Source organism: Elaeis guineensis, chromosome 8 (genome assembly GCF_000442705.2).
Source record: "Elaeis guineensis isolate ETL-2024a chromosome 8, EG11, whole genome shotgun sequence".
NCBI classification, from domain to species: domain Eukaryota; kingdom Viridiplantae; phylum Streptophyta; class Magnoliopsida; order Arecales; family Arecaceae; genus Elaeis; species Elaeis guineensis.
Genome location: NC_026000.2, coordinates 138,026,390 through 138,043,348, shown reverse-complemented (window position 1 = coordinate 138,043,348; position 16,959 = coordinate 138,026,390). Strand labels below are relative to the sequence as shown.

General features: G+C 38.6%; 1 protein-coding gene across 10 annotated transcripts; it reads right to left on the bottom strand.

Moving 5' to 3' along the window:
• Positions 1–1,893: 1,893 nt before the first annotated feature.
• On the bottom strand, positions 1,894–16,519 carry LOC105049445 (uncharacterized). 10 transcript variants are annotated; one of them, XM_073261722.1, is made up of 4 exons: positions 14,426–16,430; positions 12,775–12,925; positions 5,185–5,309; positions 3,166–3,728 (listed from the first exon to the last, which is right to left on the bottom strand). In XM_073261722.1, the coding sequence occupies exon 1, from the start codon at positions 15,762–15,764 to the stop codon at positions 14,439–14,441; it is 1,326 nt and encodes a 441-aa protein (XP_073117823.1). In that variant the 5' UTR covers positions 15,765–16,430; the 3' UTR covers positions 3,166–3,728; positions 5,185–5,309; positions 12,775–12,925; positions 14,426–14,438. The 10 variants fall into 10 exon arrangements, with proteins under 10 accessions (XP_029121709.1, XP_073117823.1, XP_073117820.1 ...); XM_073261719.1 differs by having other exon boundaries at positions 3,166–3,716; XM_073261724.1 differs by having other exon boundaries at positions 12,822–12,925.
• Positions 16,520–16,959: the final 440 nt, after the last annotated feature.

The window sequence follows — 16,959 nt, the reverse complement described above, 5'->3', positions numbered from 1 at the left end:
AAAAGAAGGACGGTAAGTTCCCCTGAGAACCCCAGGGACAGCCTGGTGGTTTTTTTTTTTTGATCCTATGGATCAGAGGTGAAGCTGATGGTCCACGCCCATAGAGGATGGCACTCGGCGTCATATTAAATAGATCTGGTGGCATTGATTGTTCCGCAGAAGAAGTCTGTGTCAGAGCCCTTCTGATCTACTGCTTGGTAAATTGCTTGTCTTCTTCTTTCCAGCCGTTGTTGTTTTCTTTTCTTAGCCTTCATTTCCTGTCCTCAACAACGGACAAAACAAGCACAAGTATTGGTAGTGCATACGAGCGACCCCCTCCCCACTCCCAAAAAAAAAAAAAAGAAAAAAAGAAAAAAGCAAAAGTTACACCTGGGATTCGGCCCTGGATGCTCTGAATAGAGGTATGCTTCCGGTTCCAGTTCGTTGATTCCAAAATTTTGATCTATCTACCAAAAAATTAAGAATCCCATGATCCAAAATTTTTAGTATATGCACCGAATAAATTATTTTAGCCAATGTCTCGAAGAGATGCGAGTATTTAAGGCAGCGATGGGAAATTAGGATCGATGGATTTGAGGATTATCCATGTGTCGTGATATCCAATTAGCCACTCTCTCTTTTCCTTTTTCTTTTTTTTTTTTGGTGAATTTTAATCCAATAACTAAAGCATTTTACCCAACCTTCTCTCTCTTCATCTCATCCAAACATTTCAATATGAGTCAAGCCGGATCAAGGAAAAATAAACAAGAAAAACCGAAAGCCGTTCTATTCCATGTGAAAAGTAAATCAGATCCGTTCCAACCCATCTACGGTCTCCAAAAAAAATTGCAGTGCTTTGAAATTTGTACTCATCGGACGGCTTGTTAAGACTTTAACTCCAATTTTTGTCTATATTATTTTTTTTTTAAAAAAAAATCTATACATTTTAACTGGCCGACTTGGTAAAACGGTAATGAGACACCAACATTAGATGAAATCTCGATGGATAGAAATTTTTTGAAATATTTTACTAATATTTATCGGGTACAAAACTTTAGGTGGTGAAACAGTTGTTTTCTTTTGTTTTTTCTGGGAGCGGGGGAGGCGGGGTAGTTGCTCTAACGTTGGCATTGCCAAGGCTGGAACTGCATCGTACATTGGCCTCCTTCTAAACTTTTCAGCGAAGAAACCAAATCATCTAAACTTTTCCCTTTTTTTTTTTTCTGGAGACTGAGGCTAAGATTGATATAGCATTGTCCGTAAATTGTGTTTGCCTCGGATCACTAATTTACAACATGGGACAAATGATGGTGTCATTAAAAGTGGAAACCATGGCTTTTACTGAGCAATATCCAGTAACGTAAGTTTGAGTTTGTAATCATGCACTTCCTTTATTGTTTTCGAAAATATACAAGGTAAGAACTAGCTTACCATCGGTGAAGCAACACTGGCATCATGCTGCCGTCGTGCAGCAGCATGGCCTCTTATATAAAGTAACAACTGTTGTAGTCCTGCCTGCAACTAGTGATAGCTGGACAATCCCAAATACAAACGACCACAGCATTTTGGCCTTCTTTCTTATTAATTAAAACACCACATTGCCAACAGCCTCTAACCATGTATATAGGTCGCCATTGTTATTTTGTTTTACAGTTACATACAAACCATAAACATATGTAACCGATATAATTATTTTCTTTTCTAAAAAGCGATAAATATATTAGTGATAAGCTTGCACAACATACGGAGAGAAAGAAAGAAGAGCTCGGCATTGGTGGCATAAAGCTACTCAAAAGCAGATAACCATATATATAGCCATGGTTTTTCATTACAATCATCTACTGCGTCATATAATTCCAAAAAGAACAAGTTGGGGAAGAGAAGATATATATATATATTTTTTTTTTTTATATATATATATATATGGATTCTACTAGAAGCAGAGGAGAACGACGGAGGCGGAGACCATGAAGCCGAAGGTGCAGATCAAGAAGGCGAAATGGAGGGCCCAGCTCCGCTTGAACTTCGCCAGATAGCTCTCCGGGGGCTCCTGGTAGGGGATATCGTAGTCCGTGGGCAGGAGGAGGAAGTGGTCGCCGGCGGCGGCGGCGGAGTAGCGCATCTTGAGGTGCTTGAGGCGGTCGGTGGCGAGGGCGAGGGTGAGCTTGTGGCAGCGGCGCTGGTACTTGAAGCCGTTGAGGCAGCGGAGGGTCTGGGCGACCGCGATGTAGAAGATGAGGTGGCCAAGGGAGAGGAGCCCGATGGGGGCCCAGCAGTGCCGGCACTGGAGCCGCTCCGGCGAGGCACCCAGCTGGGCTCCCAGCACCAGAGCCAGGAAGAGGAAGAAGAGCTGGAAGAGCCGCCACAGCTCCTTCTTCTGCCCGTCCACCGCACGCTTCTTCTCCAGCGTCTTCTCGAAGTGCAACTGGATGATCGTGTTCAGCGCCTGCACCGCCGCCTCCACCTCGCCGCCACCGCCGCCACCGCCATACGCAGCCTCCGCCATCATCCTTCCTTCCTCTCCGAGCAAATGAGGTGGAAAAGGATGGGATCTTTCCGCCCCCGCTCTCTCTCTTCCTCCCTCTCTACTAGGTGGAAATCGGAGGAACGAAGAAGAGAGCCGTGGGGTTGGTGATTGCGGAAAGGACAGGGGCTGGTGGGATTTAAATTTGAAGTTTTTCGAATTTAAAGAAAAAAAAACATGTACTTAAAAATAAAGAATCGAAAGGTGTGCCGCAGGAACACTTTTTCGTGGAGGAGAAACAACGGCTGACGGAAAACGGTAGCGGGCGAAGGCCGAAACACGGAGTGAGATTTCGCACCTCGAAATACCATCAATCAATGTGACTTGAACTAATCTTGCGCAATGGGACCAACGTCCTTCACAAGACCTGGAGAATTCTTAAGAAGTTTCCATGGGTATCGATACGATAAAGAGCATTTACCTACCAACGAACCAATTGGTTAATTTGTTCCTGCATTGCAGCACATCTGAGTGGTCCATCTTGGAGCCCAGATCCAATCGAAGAGAACCGGACCACAGGACTCGTCTCATGCTTTGCGTACGACAAACCAGGATCCGAGGGCGTTCGTATTTTGAATACTAAACTTTCACGTAGTGAGCGCTACAAAACTTATTAATGTAATAAATAAAGCCATCGGATATACGTGGTCGGCTAAATAATATAGTATATAAGGAGTAGGACCCTCGCATTAAAAGCACGAGCACGTGACCACGGTCAGAGCCTGTCTTTTTATAACAGAGTTCTGTCTTTTCATCTCGGCTCTTCTGGTCAAGAAGTCAGAGTCAGAGTCAGAGTCAGAGCGTCTTTAAAAGCGGCGTCTGCACGAGTCCAAGGCGTTGAGCCTCGACAGGGTGTAAATAAACAAACCGAATAAAAACCAAGTTTTTTTTTTCCCCTAAAATTCTGAATTTAGACCCTTCTTCACCTCAAATGTTTGTTATCTTCCGAATTTTACAACAAAAATCGGCTTCCCTGCATCCTGGTGCACCCTTTCTTTACCATTCCTGCTAAAATTCAAGTTAGTTCTTAATGGCTTTTTGCCCCCACAAAATGTGGACCTCCAAACCGATCGTCCATCTCGAAGACAGGGTCCTCTCTCTTTATCTCCCATGGATCGCCCTCCTAGTTGCCAATCTCTGGCAAATCATCATCGACGTCTTCATTTGAACTAGCAACTGGAGTCGTCCCAGTTATCTCACCTACAAGAGTTCTCTGGATCCAAATCTACAAATTGTAAATACAGGATCCATACAAATATACCAATATATAAATACAGATAAATAGACAGATGGAAAAAAACAGACAGACGATTCAATGGACAACAAACCATAAACCATGAACTAACAAATATTTCTCAAAGCTGAACCTGACAGATTTTGTTCCGCTTTATTAATTTTCCTTTGGAGACCGTCTCTATTAAAGCATATAACGACAACATTTTAAGTCTGAAATGCATAAAGCTGCTATATAATTGCTTTCCTACCTCAGCCACCCAAGTGTTTACGATGAAAATGACAAATCAGTAACGGTCATCAATCTGAAAGAAAAATTGGCAAAAATGGTACCACCACAACAAAGGAAGACAGGGCATCAAGTTATTCCCCTATAGGTAGTATTTGGTTACCTTTTGATATAATACAAATTTCCAAAAAATAACTATTCTCCACATCTATTCTAAATTTTTGTTTGATTAAAAATCTATAGAGCTCATCAAAAATAAGATACAATTAATGCAGTATTATTTCTTAACCTAAAATAAGATCAATTATTTCTCATGATGAACCTAAAATAAACTATTCCATGATCTAATATGAAATAACTTATACCAGGTAGATGAGAATAAGATGCAATTAATGCATCTTTGACTGAAATTACTAAACCCACGAGACCCACCATCATTTTATACTGTGTTTGGAGAACTAAGAATAAACCCTTTAACCCTTATTCCACCTAAAATAAGGGCAACCAAACACTACCTGTGAGAGCAAAGAACGCCATGCATACAGTTTAACATTAGATAAATTTAAACTAGATGCTAAAATTTCTTAGCGTTCCATCGGTTTTAATATTGACAAATTATCTGTAATTTATCTTTTTATCATAATAATTTTATTTGTTATCTATTCATTGCAAGTACTGAAGTACATACACCATGTTTACTTGGGATTATGCTGAACATAAACTTACATTATACCTTAATGTAGATATAAAGTCTCACATGAATTCACGCAGTTCCCTGCACAGCGCAGGAACTCGTCCAGTCATCTTTAATTTACTCATTTCTTTCACAGAAACTCTTTTTTCAATAAACTAGACCTGTTTTCGTTATCTCAATGAGGAAAAAAGGGAAAAAGAAAATGTATGTAACCAAAGAGTGCATTATTAACTTTCATAATAAGAAATAAAAATCTAGAACTATATAGAATCATAGCTATCCATCAAATATTTACTATCGCATATAATGCACATGCCAACAATAGTATTTCAGGAAAATTTAGAAAATTTAATATTATGATAGCCATCCATTTTGCTTCCCTAGAAGCAACCATATGATCAAACAGCTTGAATGAAGTCATTTTCTTGATACATAGTTCTCAACTAGTTTTGGGATCATCAAAAATTTTTTAAGAAATTTTTAGGGGGCATAACAATTCACTAGTTGTGCAGTATGAAAGCTTACTCGGCTAGCAGAAGTTTCAATGATAAAGCCCCCCTACATTCTTATGCAATCCAGGGAACTCAAAATGATCTCTCATGACAACACCAACAGAAAATGGAATAGTAATATTGCCTCTTGGAATAAACCTGTAAAAAAATAAAAAAACAAAGAACTTTGTTAAATGTCAGTAACTGGATTTGACAAGAATGTTATCACAAGATCATAGAAGCCATGGGAAGCTTATATAAGTCAGATAAAACAAAGAAGGGAAATCAACCTAAGAATTGAGATATGAAATATTTAACCTGATATGCATGTTCATATGAATGAATGTTCCTAAAGAGGGCATTACCAATCAAGAAAGGAAACCTCACTGAGGAAAAGAATAAAACAACAACTACAACAACAAATCACACAGCTGTAAACTTGCTTTCGCATCTTCTTCACAATAAAAAAGGTGCTTATAAGGCTTCAAGCCAAGTAGCAGGCTGCTCAGACTCAGCTTGATACATGAAAGGGCAAATTGAGCTCTACTGGCTTAATTCTGGTCTATATCTAGAAGCCTCTTGTCTCTCATGAGTTGCTATAAAGATGTATTTTACTCCACCTAAACATGTTGTTTCTATAATGGATATGTATCGGGTACCGACACTTGCCAAATACTTCTTAAATATGGCTGATACTTATGTAAAGTATCTTATTTTGATATCTTATTTACCAAAAAAAGAAACACATGCACTAGATCCGTAATAGATACACTTGAGGTACTTCCCTAATACTTTCAAAAAATGAGGGGGAGGGCATCTTCTTTTTCCAAGGTTATCCTTTTAATGAAGAGTAGTCAAATTTATAATATACGATGATAATATTTAAATATAAAGTATGTATTGGTGTCTATGAATATGAATAATGCTTAAATGATGAGATTGTAAAAGTTGATGCTATATATAAAGTATAGACTATGTTTATTACATACACATATAAACATACCCATATACATACACACATACATACACAAGGTCTACGGAATCGGAACTGGGACCCATGTCGGCTGGTCGGCAATACAAGTCGGTACAGATCCGTATCAGATCGGACTAGCACAAATCGACATAGAAGAGAAGGAAACCAGGGAGGAAAATAGAAAAGAGGAGGGGGAGAGAGAAGAGGGGAGAAGGTGGCTGGAGGAGATGCCGACGGTGGCTATAGGCAGTAGTGGGCGCGCTCGAAGGGCAGCCAAAGCCTTTGCTTCCTTCACCAAATCTCGATCGAGAGACAAATAAAGAGAGGGGGGAGGGAATAAAAAGAAGGGAGAGAAAGCCGCCGGAGGATCTCCAACTGGCCGCCGTGGCCATCAGACAGCGCAATTGCAGCCTACGGCGCTGCTGACGTGAAATAGAGACGATCGTCCCTGTTTCATAGGATTTTTTTTGAAAAATTCTCACCACGATGAAGCCGACAATGAGAATTGCTGCCTTCACTATTCATCGTCGTTTTTAAAAAAAATGCGATGAACTGAACATGGGTGATCTACCCTGTTTCGGTTGCAACTCCACCCACGCATTTTTTGTCGATCAATGGCCACAATAGCCATCCGGCACCTTTGACAGCCTCTTCACCGACTATGCCTCCCTCTAGTATCGTCGTTCCTTTTCTCTATCTTTCTTGATTAAACGCCCCATCCGACGACATCGAGCCAGGAGGCCTTCGCAGCCCTCCGACGGCCTTGACGGACCACTGCCGACCTTTGGTGGCCTCCAATGGCGTTGTCCCCTTTTTCCCTTCCCTCCCTTCTCTCTCTTCCTCTCTCTCTCTCTCTCTCCATCCAGTGTTTGATTTAGCCGGCCAAACCGTTCCGATTTGCCACTGGTATGGTTCAAAACGCCCTAAACCGCCTATTTCCAAATGATTCGCCGAACGCTGTACGTACATATATTTGTATATATAGGGATGCACATATGAATGAATAAAATGCATATACATTCATTGATGTATCATAGCCATATCATATCCTGCTTTTTTAAGGCTGACTATACGGGCTTATCCATATCGTATCATATCCAATCTTTGTTTGTGCCTCACAGCTGGCGTTCAACCCTTCCCCATCTAATCTCTTATAGCTGGCCAAGCCGACTCCTACATATTTTTGCAGGCCTTTAGCATTCCCGTTTGGCTTATTTATAAGCTGAGCAATAGATTTTGTTCGAGCTAAGCTCATTTCCTATATGAGCTGAATTTGAACAGCTTCTTACCAAGCTAATTGCAGGCTGTTCATGAATAGCTCAGCTCATTCTGAGCCCTACTTGAACAGTTTTCAAATAAGAATAATGCTATAACCCAAACCTCTAAAAGATACATATAGAAGTGGATGAACAGAACCCACTGGAAGAAACAAAGGCCTGCTAAATGTATTGCTTGTTACGAAAAAAAAAAAAAAAAGATGATGAAACTAAAACAATGCTCTGTAAGGTAAGACCATTATTACCTAAGTCATTAATTCTGGATTGAGTATTGAAAAGACAGAAATCAAACCAATTCAGAAATGCTTCAGTTAATACAAAATTTTTACCAAATTAGAAGATGTAACTAATAATTCCTGGAAACAGTAAATTTACCCTATATAGCTCCCTGTAACTCCTCAGCAAATGCTTCTATATCATTTATCTCATAAATGTTGATAAATACAAACCAATTTGTCAGCAGTACTTCATTAATCATCATAAAAATTTAATGTTGTGATGCATAAAATTAAAAAAAAAAAAAAAGAATCTAATGATCCTACTGCAGGCAAACTCAATTCACTAAGGAAGAACAATTTGAGAATTATAAATCCAAACTAGAAATGTCCAAGCCAATGAATCTGATATCTACAGAAAAGACAGACTAATAGGCATGCATGCGGATACACATTAAGGACATTCTCATCCTATGATATCATGATTGATGTTGGTTGTTTACTCGTCTGATAAGACAGTACAGACAACTGATTTTGGTCTTTAGATCTATCTTGCTCCTCTTCAAAACTTGTTTTCACAGATTTATTAGAGATCATAAAACCACTGGTTCATACCAAACATGATAACAACCACACATAAAAAGAAAAAAAATGGGGCAAAAATAAAAAGCTGATTATTATGGGGGGAAACGATTATTTTAACGATCGTAAATGAATTACCTCCCACAAATAACACTTTATTAGTTCGTCGCTAGTTACTGTTGATTAAGAATTATCAACCAAGAAATAAATTAGTAACGCATATTAATTTCCAACGCTTCATGGTCTAAGCACAAGGGGCACCTGTCTCTTTCTGAGGACCTAGAAGGTCTTGATATCAAAATCCTGTGTTATCTGGAAACTCAAGTTGAGGTCCTAGAATCCGTACAGGGTAAAATCGAAGCAGAAATGTGTTAAAGACTTGGCCATGCAAAATTTTCCGTTGAAGCTTTTAAAAGTTGGTAAGAGAGCTAGACTCTTCCAATGAGTCTGACCCATCATAACAATGTTAAAAGCGAGCTTTGGTTGTTTTTCAAGATTCCTTAACAATGCAAGTATTAAATTAACTTTATAAAGTCACTTTTCAAAATCCTTGAGTTAATTAAGTTTGAATAAGAAACATTTATATTGGAAGACCTCAACAATTACCCTCTAATTATGTTGTCTTATAAACATATTTATTAAAATTATTTTTTCTACATATTCCCCAGTATTCTTCCTTTTTTTGCCCCTCTCTTGTTGTTGGAATCCAATTCTCATGTCCATGGTCCACGTAACACTAGCTAAAGCCTCCCTAGCCGCTAACCTTTGAGCTATAATGCCCATTGCAATTCATCTTTACCCTAACCAAAATGGTAATAAACCTTGAAACTTGATTTCTAACTCCCAAAATCAGCAACCCTCTAAATAAAGTGTTGTTTGTGAACCCATATGACCAGAGTATTGAAAGAAATTAACAAACACCAGCTGAAGCGTGATGGGCCACAGTTCAAACAAATAAGGAAAACTCCATATGCACAATTATAAGCAAGTTTTAAAATTTTGACTGAAATCAAGCTGTTCAATGGAACACTTGGTTTAGCCCAAGACCAACACAAAGTAACCAAAATTTTGGGCTTCCATCAGTTTTTGCAGGTTCTAGTTTGGTTTCAGCCAGTTTTGACCAAAATTGAATGAGATTGCTTTCCAAAATTTTTTAGTTTAACATTAAACAAGTTTAATGCCTTCTGAATTCATCATAAAATTCATTCAATCATGTATTTAAGACCATAATTATTTAATCAAGGTCTATTTTTTTTCCTAAACTTCATTATGCAATCTTAATTTGTCTTTAAGTTATAAACGAGTAGACAACATTTCAACGTGTATTCAAACTAAATATGCTGGTGTGCATTCTCGTTTTATTCTCATCCCCAACATTACTTCCAAACACGCCACTGCAATAATCATTTGCATGGACCACCTTCTAATAGTATATGGTACTAAATAGGTATATTAGTTAATCATTTACTCTTATATACTTGTCAATTTATGTTTGATTAAGTGATATTTGGTATTTTACTCCATATATTAATACACTCATCTAATAGATTTATTACATTAAGCTTCAATACAATTTAATCGGCGAAGGCCTTTGTGCAATGGTAAGCTTGCTCCATTGTGATTTGGGTGTCATGAAATTGAAACACAGAAATAGACTCTTGGCACCTGGGGTTAAGGCTGTACATTTGACCCCTCCCTCCTTCCAAACCCTACAACAGTCAAAGCCTCGTGCACCGAGATGCCCTTTCAAGCTTTAATATAGTTTAAGTTCAACCTAGATTACCAAAACTGCACAGGTTACCATCATAGACAACAAAAGGCATAATTGATGTCAAGTAACATGCCTTGATTTTTTTTTTCTTTTTTTTTCCTGGACCTTTTTGATCGAATTTTGAAACTCAGAGCAAAAGCACTGAAACCAAAACTCTACCTAGGGGATTGAAACCAAAACTGAGTTTTCAAACCTTGATTATGAGACCTTAGTCTATGACTAAAGACACATGAAATCATGTCATGTAATAGAACTATGTCAAATGTAAAATATCATACCAACATACATATGAATGGGTAGATGGAAAAGGCAGATAGATAATTTAAAAGATAACAACTTATCAACCATGAACATAACAAAACCATCAAAGCTAATGCCGACAAATTGGGGTTAGCTTTACTCATTCTCATTTGTCAATCACTACTATTAAATCATGTAAAGCCAACACGCTAAGTATGAAAAGCATAGTCACTATACCAAATTTCTTTCTTGGCTCCACCACCCATGGGTTTGGAACCAAAAGACAAACCAATGGTAGCATAAATGTGAAAGAGAAATTGACAAAATTGGTATCACTACAGCGAAGGCAAACAAGGTATGGAGTTCAAAAAGTCATAGTACATAACATGTACAATCACCACTAAAAACGAGTCACAAGTACCAAGACTAATAAAAATAACTCTATCAGCAAAAGCCCATAAATCAATAATGCCAATGTTCAAGCACATTGACAAAAGAATGAACATAGTGCCAAGAGAAGCTACATGGAGAATTTTCAGTAATTAAAAATAAGCACATGACAATTAGAATACAAGTCCTGAAGAGTGGAGTCCTAGTGCACAAGGCTCTTGCTACTTCAGGGTCTAGGAGGGTTAGATGTAAGTAGCTTATCCTACTGTGTGGATAGGCTGTTTCTATGTTTCAAACATGCGACACCCAGGTCACAATGGAGCAACCTTTTTATTGTGACAAGGCTCACCTTATAAAGTACAAGTGTTAAGACTTGAGAGTGACCTAATCTCTATTGAGGAAACTTTGAGTAGCATGGCAAATTGCAAGGTGACACTGATCGGCATAACCAGCAGAATAAGACCAATGGTTGAGAAGTCTTACAATTTACTTATTTGGGGAAAATGGTATCATGAGAAGAATGGCAAATTACAGCAAGGTGTGAATTGGCTGACAAAAAGAACTAGTAGTTGGCAAAAAATTACAGACAAAATCAACTGGTGTAAAGGTTGAACAACGTGCAGTATTTAAAAAAAATAATGTGATACCATAGGTTAGAAGATGCCAAGAATCCACAAATACAAATGTTGATAGGATACAAGCGACCAAGGCACACAAGATGCCATGCATGGCAAGAAAGGAAGCCAAGCTTTATTATCATTAACACACTGATTGCAACTACGGTGGCAGGCAAGTTTCAAGATTTGAGAGATTGATGTGCACAAATTCAAAGTAACAAAGAAACTAAGTTGCGACAATACCAAGATACTGGTGGCAAAGATAATTGACACAGAACGTTATAAACCTAGTGAATTCTACTAAGTGCATGAAGCAAGGTTTGCCCAAAGGGTCAGCATGGGATAAGAATAACAATGAGTGTTCCAAAAGCAGAATGGTAAAACAAACTAAGAGGACTGACCTGATACTAGGTGATGGAAAAGATGAAATGCAACACCAACAGGATATAAAGGAGCATCAGGTAAGGTCAAACCTAAGGAAAGAAATTATAAATAATCAATGTGATATAGTCATTTAGAAATCCATCACAATTGATGACAATGTCAAAGGAGGGATTAATCAGAATCTGATATAACATGCCCAAGGAACCATCTGATGTGGCATATTAAATCTTTTTCCCCCTTGGGGATGTCAAGGAACAGATCCCAACCAAATGTAGGATATTGAATCTTTGCATATAAAGGGATAAGAAGAAATGAACAGACAATAAGTATGCAAAAGCTATCTGGACACAAAACAGCAAAAAAGACATAAGACTAATATACCAATTTGGATGACTGAATTAGAAATTACACCCAAAGAAGGCTGGACTGGCAACAAGGAATCATAGGATCAAAACTAGCAAAAGACTCAAAACTAACAAAGCGAGATACAATATCTACAATAAACTAAAGCTACAAGCCTAGAACAACAATAGGCAATGGAAAACATAAGGAAATATAACTTGTAAAATGGCCAGATAAATTCAACTGGTGTAATAAAAAATTTTGAAGGGATATAGACATGCAGGAAATGTCGTAAAACTCCCAGGGCCAAAGAAGGGGGCCTAAAACAAGAATGAGATAAGAACCCTCAACAACACCAAGTAACAAATGCTTAGTGGGACCAACATAGGAAAGGAACTAAAAAAAAAGGAAAAGAAATCCACTTTTCAGATAGGTGTCAAAGGTCAATGACAAATTCTTATGAACTCAAAAACTGTTGAATGAGTTGCACACAAGACTAGGAAGATAAGAAAGACAGTTAAATTCCAAAGCAAGAAATATAAACAGCCAAGATGCTTTAAATATAAGAATGTCTGAAAAAAGGGTCAAAGCAGAACAACATACTGGACAGATTGGAATGATGAAGTAATAAATGGGGCTCATAATTAGGGCATTCCCTCCCCCATTCCCCCCCCCCCCACCACACAAAAACAAACAAACACACACACACACACACACACACACAAAAAAAGACCTAAAAAAGAAAAAGAAAAAATGGCCTTTTTTTTTTGGGTGTGTGTGCGCGCGTGTGTAAGGAAGGAAGGAAGAAGAAGAAGATAAAGCAGAAACTTCACCGATATGAAATTGGAGGGACATAACCAAGAGAGAGTCAAAAACAAGCCTGCTTATACAGTTTCCACAATCTTGATTGAGTTCAAACCAGAACTGACAGCTGACTTTAAGTGGAGAGAAAATCATTGATACACTTTCCTGAGGTCCTATTATCTGAAAAAAAAAAAAAAAAAGGCAGGGGGTATTATAGTCGAACAATTTATCAAATACAGGGTGATGCTAAAATGAGATCTATGCACTATTTCTCATGGAAAGAGAGTAAAATTTTAAAGTTTGAACTTCATTACCTAGCAAAGATGTGACACCAGAACTAAATCCTATTTCACCAACATTTTTTTTTTGTTTTGCCAATTATTGTTGTTAACAAACATTAGATTTAGAAAGTATTAGTTGGAAAAATTAGCACACACACAATGATAGGGAGGGTGATGACATAGTAATCCACTGGTCAAGATAATGAATAGATTGAATGGATCTGTGACAGCACATCTCAAAAATTTTCACTAAAGTCATGGGTGAACAGTCCAAAGCCCTCATACCATTACGTCATCAAGCATAAGAACCAGTATCATGTGCAAAATACAATATCCTTGAGGAAAAAAAAAGGGTGCAAGCATAGGAAGTAGGAACAATTATAATATACTCATATATTGAATATTGTTGTATGAACTATAGAGTTTACACTAGAATAGGCTGCCAAATTCTCTCTAAAAGTCAAGCTACATGATGCACTAACATCTTTCCTAACTTCTAATCATAACTAAAAACTCATAAACATGACAATCTGGTTCCTTTATGAATAACTTGATTCAATAATGATTTATTCAGATTAATTTAGAAGCAGCGCTAATTGAACAACTATCAAGACATAAATCTTTCTACCAGAAACCACAGACAGCTCTGATAGATATAAGCTACGGCAAATGGTGAAATTACTCTAAAATAATATGCAGCCACCTATGGAAAAGACAAATACAAGTAGTAAAGATATGATAGAAAAATTTCCTAAAGGCATCATTCACAGGCAATGATATAGATGACCCGTTGACATTTAGTAAGCACCCTATAAAATTCATATGATCTCACTGGCTTCTGCAAATGTGTGAAATAAGAAACCACCTTCTGTAAATCATCATATACTTCTCCAGCCAATCTATAAATAACATCAACGTAATTAGGCTTATCTAATACAGTTTAGCATAGATATATAACCAACCATACTTATACTGGAGGATGGATCACATACACAAAATAAGAAGCAATACAAAAGAAGCATGGTTTACAAGCTGACCACTTATTCAATTAATAGATCATAACAATTAGCAAAATATGACAATTAGCCGCACAACTGAAAAAGCATAACAGGCGTATGAGGACAAGATGCACGATTCAAAAAGTGAAGAGACCATTCATGTAAAAAAGCAATGATATGAAACCGCCAAGGACCAAATTAAAGTTTGTCTACGAAACTGGAAAGGAAAGGTCTGATATCACCAAACATTTCAGCAAGTGAACTTCTCCACAGGTGGTGAATCATATCACATAGGCTTCTATGAGAAGTAAATTCACATGTCTCCTTAAAACAAAAGATTCATTTTGAAAAACCATGAAATGAAAAAATTGAGAATCTGCCCTTCTCTCTGAAAATTGTACCTTGAAATTGCATTCAATTAAGATCCAGCTCTAACTCTCTGCGCTTCAGCTCCAATGCCAGGCGTTCATTCTCAAGCTTCATCCTTTCATTTTGTATTCTCATCTTATCCAATTCCCTATCTTTCTTCTTACGAAAACACTTCCACTTGAATTGTTGCTTTTCAATCTCTAGCATCTCTGCTTGAATCTGCAACTTTTGTTCTTCCAACTGAATTGAACGTGACCTGATCAACTGCTTCTGTACCCAAGGAGTGGTAGGCCCTTCAGGGAACACTTGGTTCACATCAAAAGAAATGCTCTGAGAATGAGGTCTTCTAGGATTATTTTGAGAGCCCCAAGAGTTTCTAAAGCTCACATCTTCACAGACCAACCCTGGCTTCATCCTCTTTGAAAAACATGATGCTCCAATATCTCTCAACAGTGTGTCATTATCCTCAAGATCATCTTCCCTATCATCACTATCTTCATCATGATCATCTTCATCAAAGTCATCCCTTGCAGCCTTTCTTGCATCATTGTCATCACTAGTTTTCAGAAGCAACTGCACAGAGCGCTGAACTTCAGGATCAGCAGGTAAATGTAAGCGGTTCTTGTTATGGTACGAGCACATCTCCTCATAGTGAAGATGCTTTGAGCTTAAGATCTTCCTCACATCATCCTTTACCTTGCCAGAAAGATCATGCCTATAGTCCAATAGTGCAGGATTCTCCACAACCTTGCAAGCTGTGCCCCTGCCAAGAATTTCTATGAGCCTCTTGTACCTTTTATTCAGATCATTAAACTTGTCTTCGCATTGTTGAGGTGATACACAACAATTTCTCTCAGCCATTACTTTTGACACCAACTTCCACTTTCCTTTTTTCTGTAACACGGCAAGTTTTTTCTTCGCACTACCATCAAGTTCCACAGTATCTTCATTCAAGTAAGAAATCACAGTTATGAGAAGCTTAACCATTGCATCCGTCCACTTCACTCTGTGCCAAGGAGCAGCCTTCTTTCCTCTTTCATCTTCATTGTGACCATCAGCTCCATCCTCGGTGTCATCCTCCTCACTTGTTGAGATCTTGCCATGGTCAACCTTACGGTAATCCGTCATCATCTGAAGCGTAGGCTGCTGTTCACGCTCATTCATCTGACCGACTGACTGAGGGAAAATAATGTTCATTGGTTGATGAACCACTGAGCCCTGGTGTTGGGTCTGGGTCGGCTGTTGCTGCTGATGGTGAAAGCATCCATGAGGGTGCTGTTGCTGATGCATCGCCATCGAAACTTGGAGATCAAATGAACCATAAGAAGAAGGCCCCGCCATCATGTTCCCTGCCGACATATTACCCTCCATCCTGAGATAGCAAGCAGATCGCTAAAATTAAAGCTACACGGCTCTCACAAAAATTTCGTTTTGGAACTTGGATCAGATTTCCCGGTTCACAAAGCTCAGAGATGAAAGTAGATGTAGATTTCAGTATAGCTCATCAGATTTCAACTCTATTAACCTTCAGATTCCTAACAAATCTGCAGCAGACAAAGCTCCCTCTTGAAGCAAGCAGTAAAAAACCCCAAACAAACGCTAAAGCGTACAAGTCCAAAGGATTTTCAGATCAACAACAGAAACAGCACCAAAATCCCAAATCCAAGTTAAATCAGAGAAATAATCGAACTAGCACCACCAAATCAAATCCATTTGCCTCAAAATCTAAAACCCACGGTGATTTTCACAAACTATTCCTTCAAATTTCCCCACAGATACAACCACAGGTGCTTCAACATCCAGATTGAAATCACGAAAAATAGAGAAGAAAAACAGCGTAAGATCCACATACCCTTGATAAGAACGGCTAAATCACCAGAGAAATCGAACCGCTCCGGACGAGATCCATTTCAGGAGGCCTTCGGTTTCCCTCAGGGTTTTGGAATCGCTCCGGTGACGAAGAAGGCGAGGAGTTCGTCCTTTTTTCTATTTTGGCCGTTCCTAGGGCGGGGAAAAAGAGTGCGGGGGCCGAGAAGGTGCAGCGTACAAGAGCGTGTGCCGCATCCCATTTGGGCGCGGGGCCCGATGTCTGGAGGGCCCACAGCAAGCAACCCTGGAGAAGCGGATGGGAGTATGGAGAGCAAGGTCGGTGCATTTGAGAAAAAAAAAAAAAAAAGGGTAGGATGCTGTACAAAGAGAGAGAGGATTTTGTTTTCTTCTCCTTTCACGGACATGGGTCGCATATGTACTCAAAAAAAAAGGGAACATGGGTCACGTGATGATGTAATCTTCAAATGTTGATTCCATGTGATTCCCATTATCATAAATATTTTTGAAGATCAAATTATTAGATGGATGGGGCAGGTCTGGCAAACATCTCGCCACTCATTGTCTCTCCTATGTAAACAATCGAACATATGCCCACGGATTTGAATTGGTCCACCTAACTTGGTCCATATAATTGTAATTCCATCTCCTCATAACCAATCAATAATTGCGATAACCGGGTTTGAACCATGGATCACAGGGGTTAGGTTTGGATCTTTGTATAAGATTTAATATTTGT

Excerpts from the sequence above, each read along its gene's own strand:
- LOC105049445 (XM_073261718.1), bottom strand. The coding sequence starts at position 15,764 with ATGGAGGGTAATATGTCGGCAGGGAACATGATGGCGGGGCCTTCTTCT.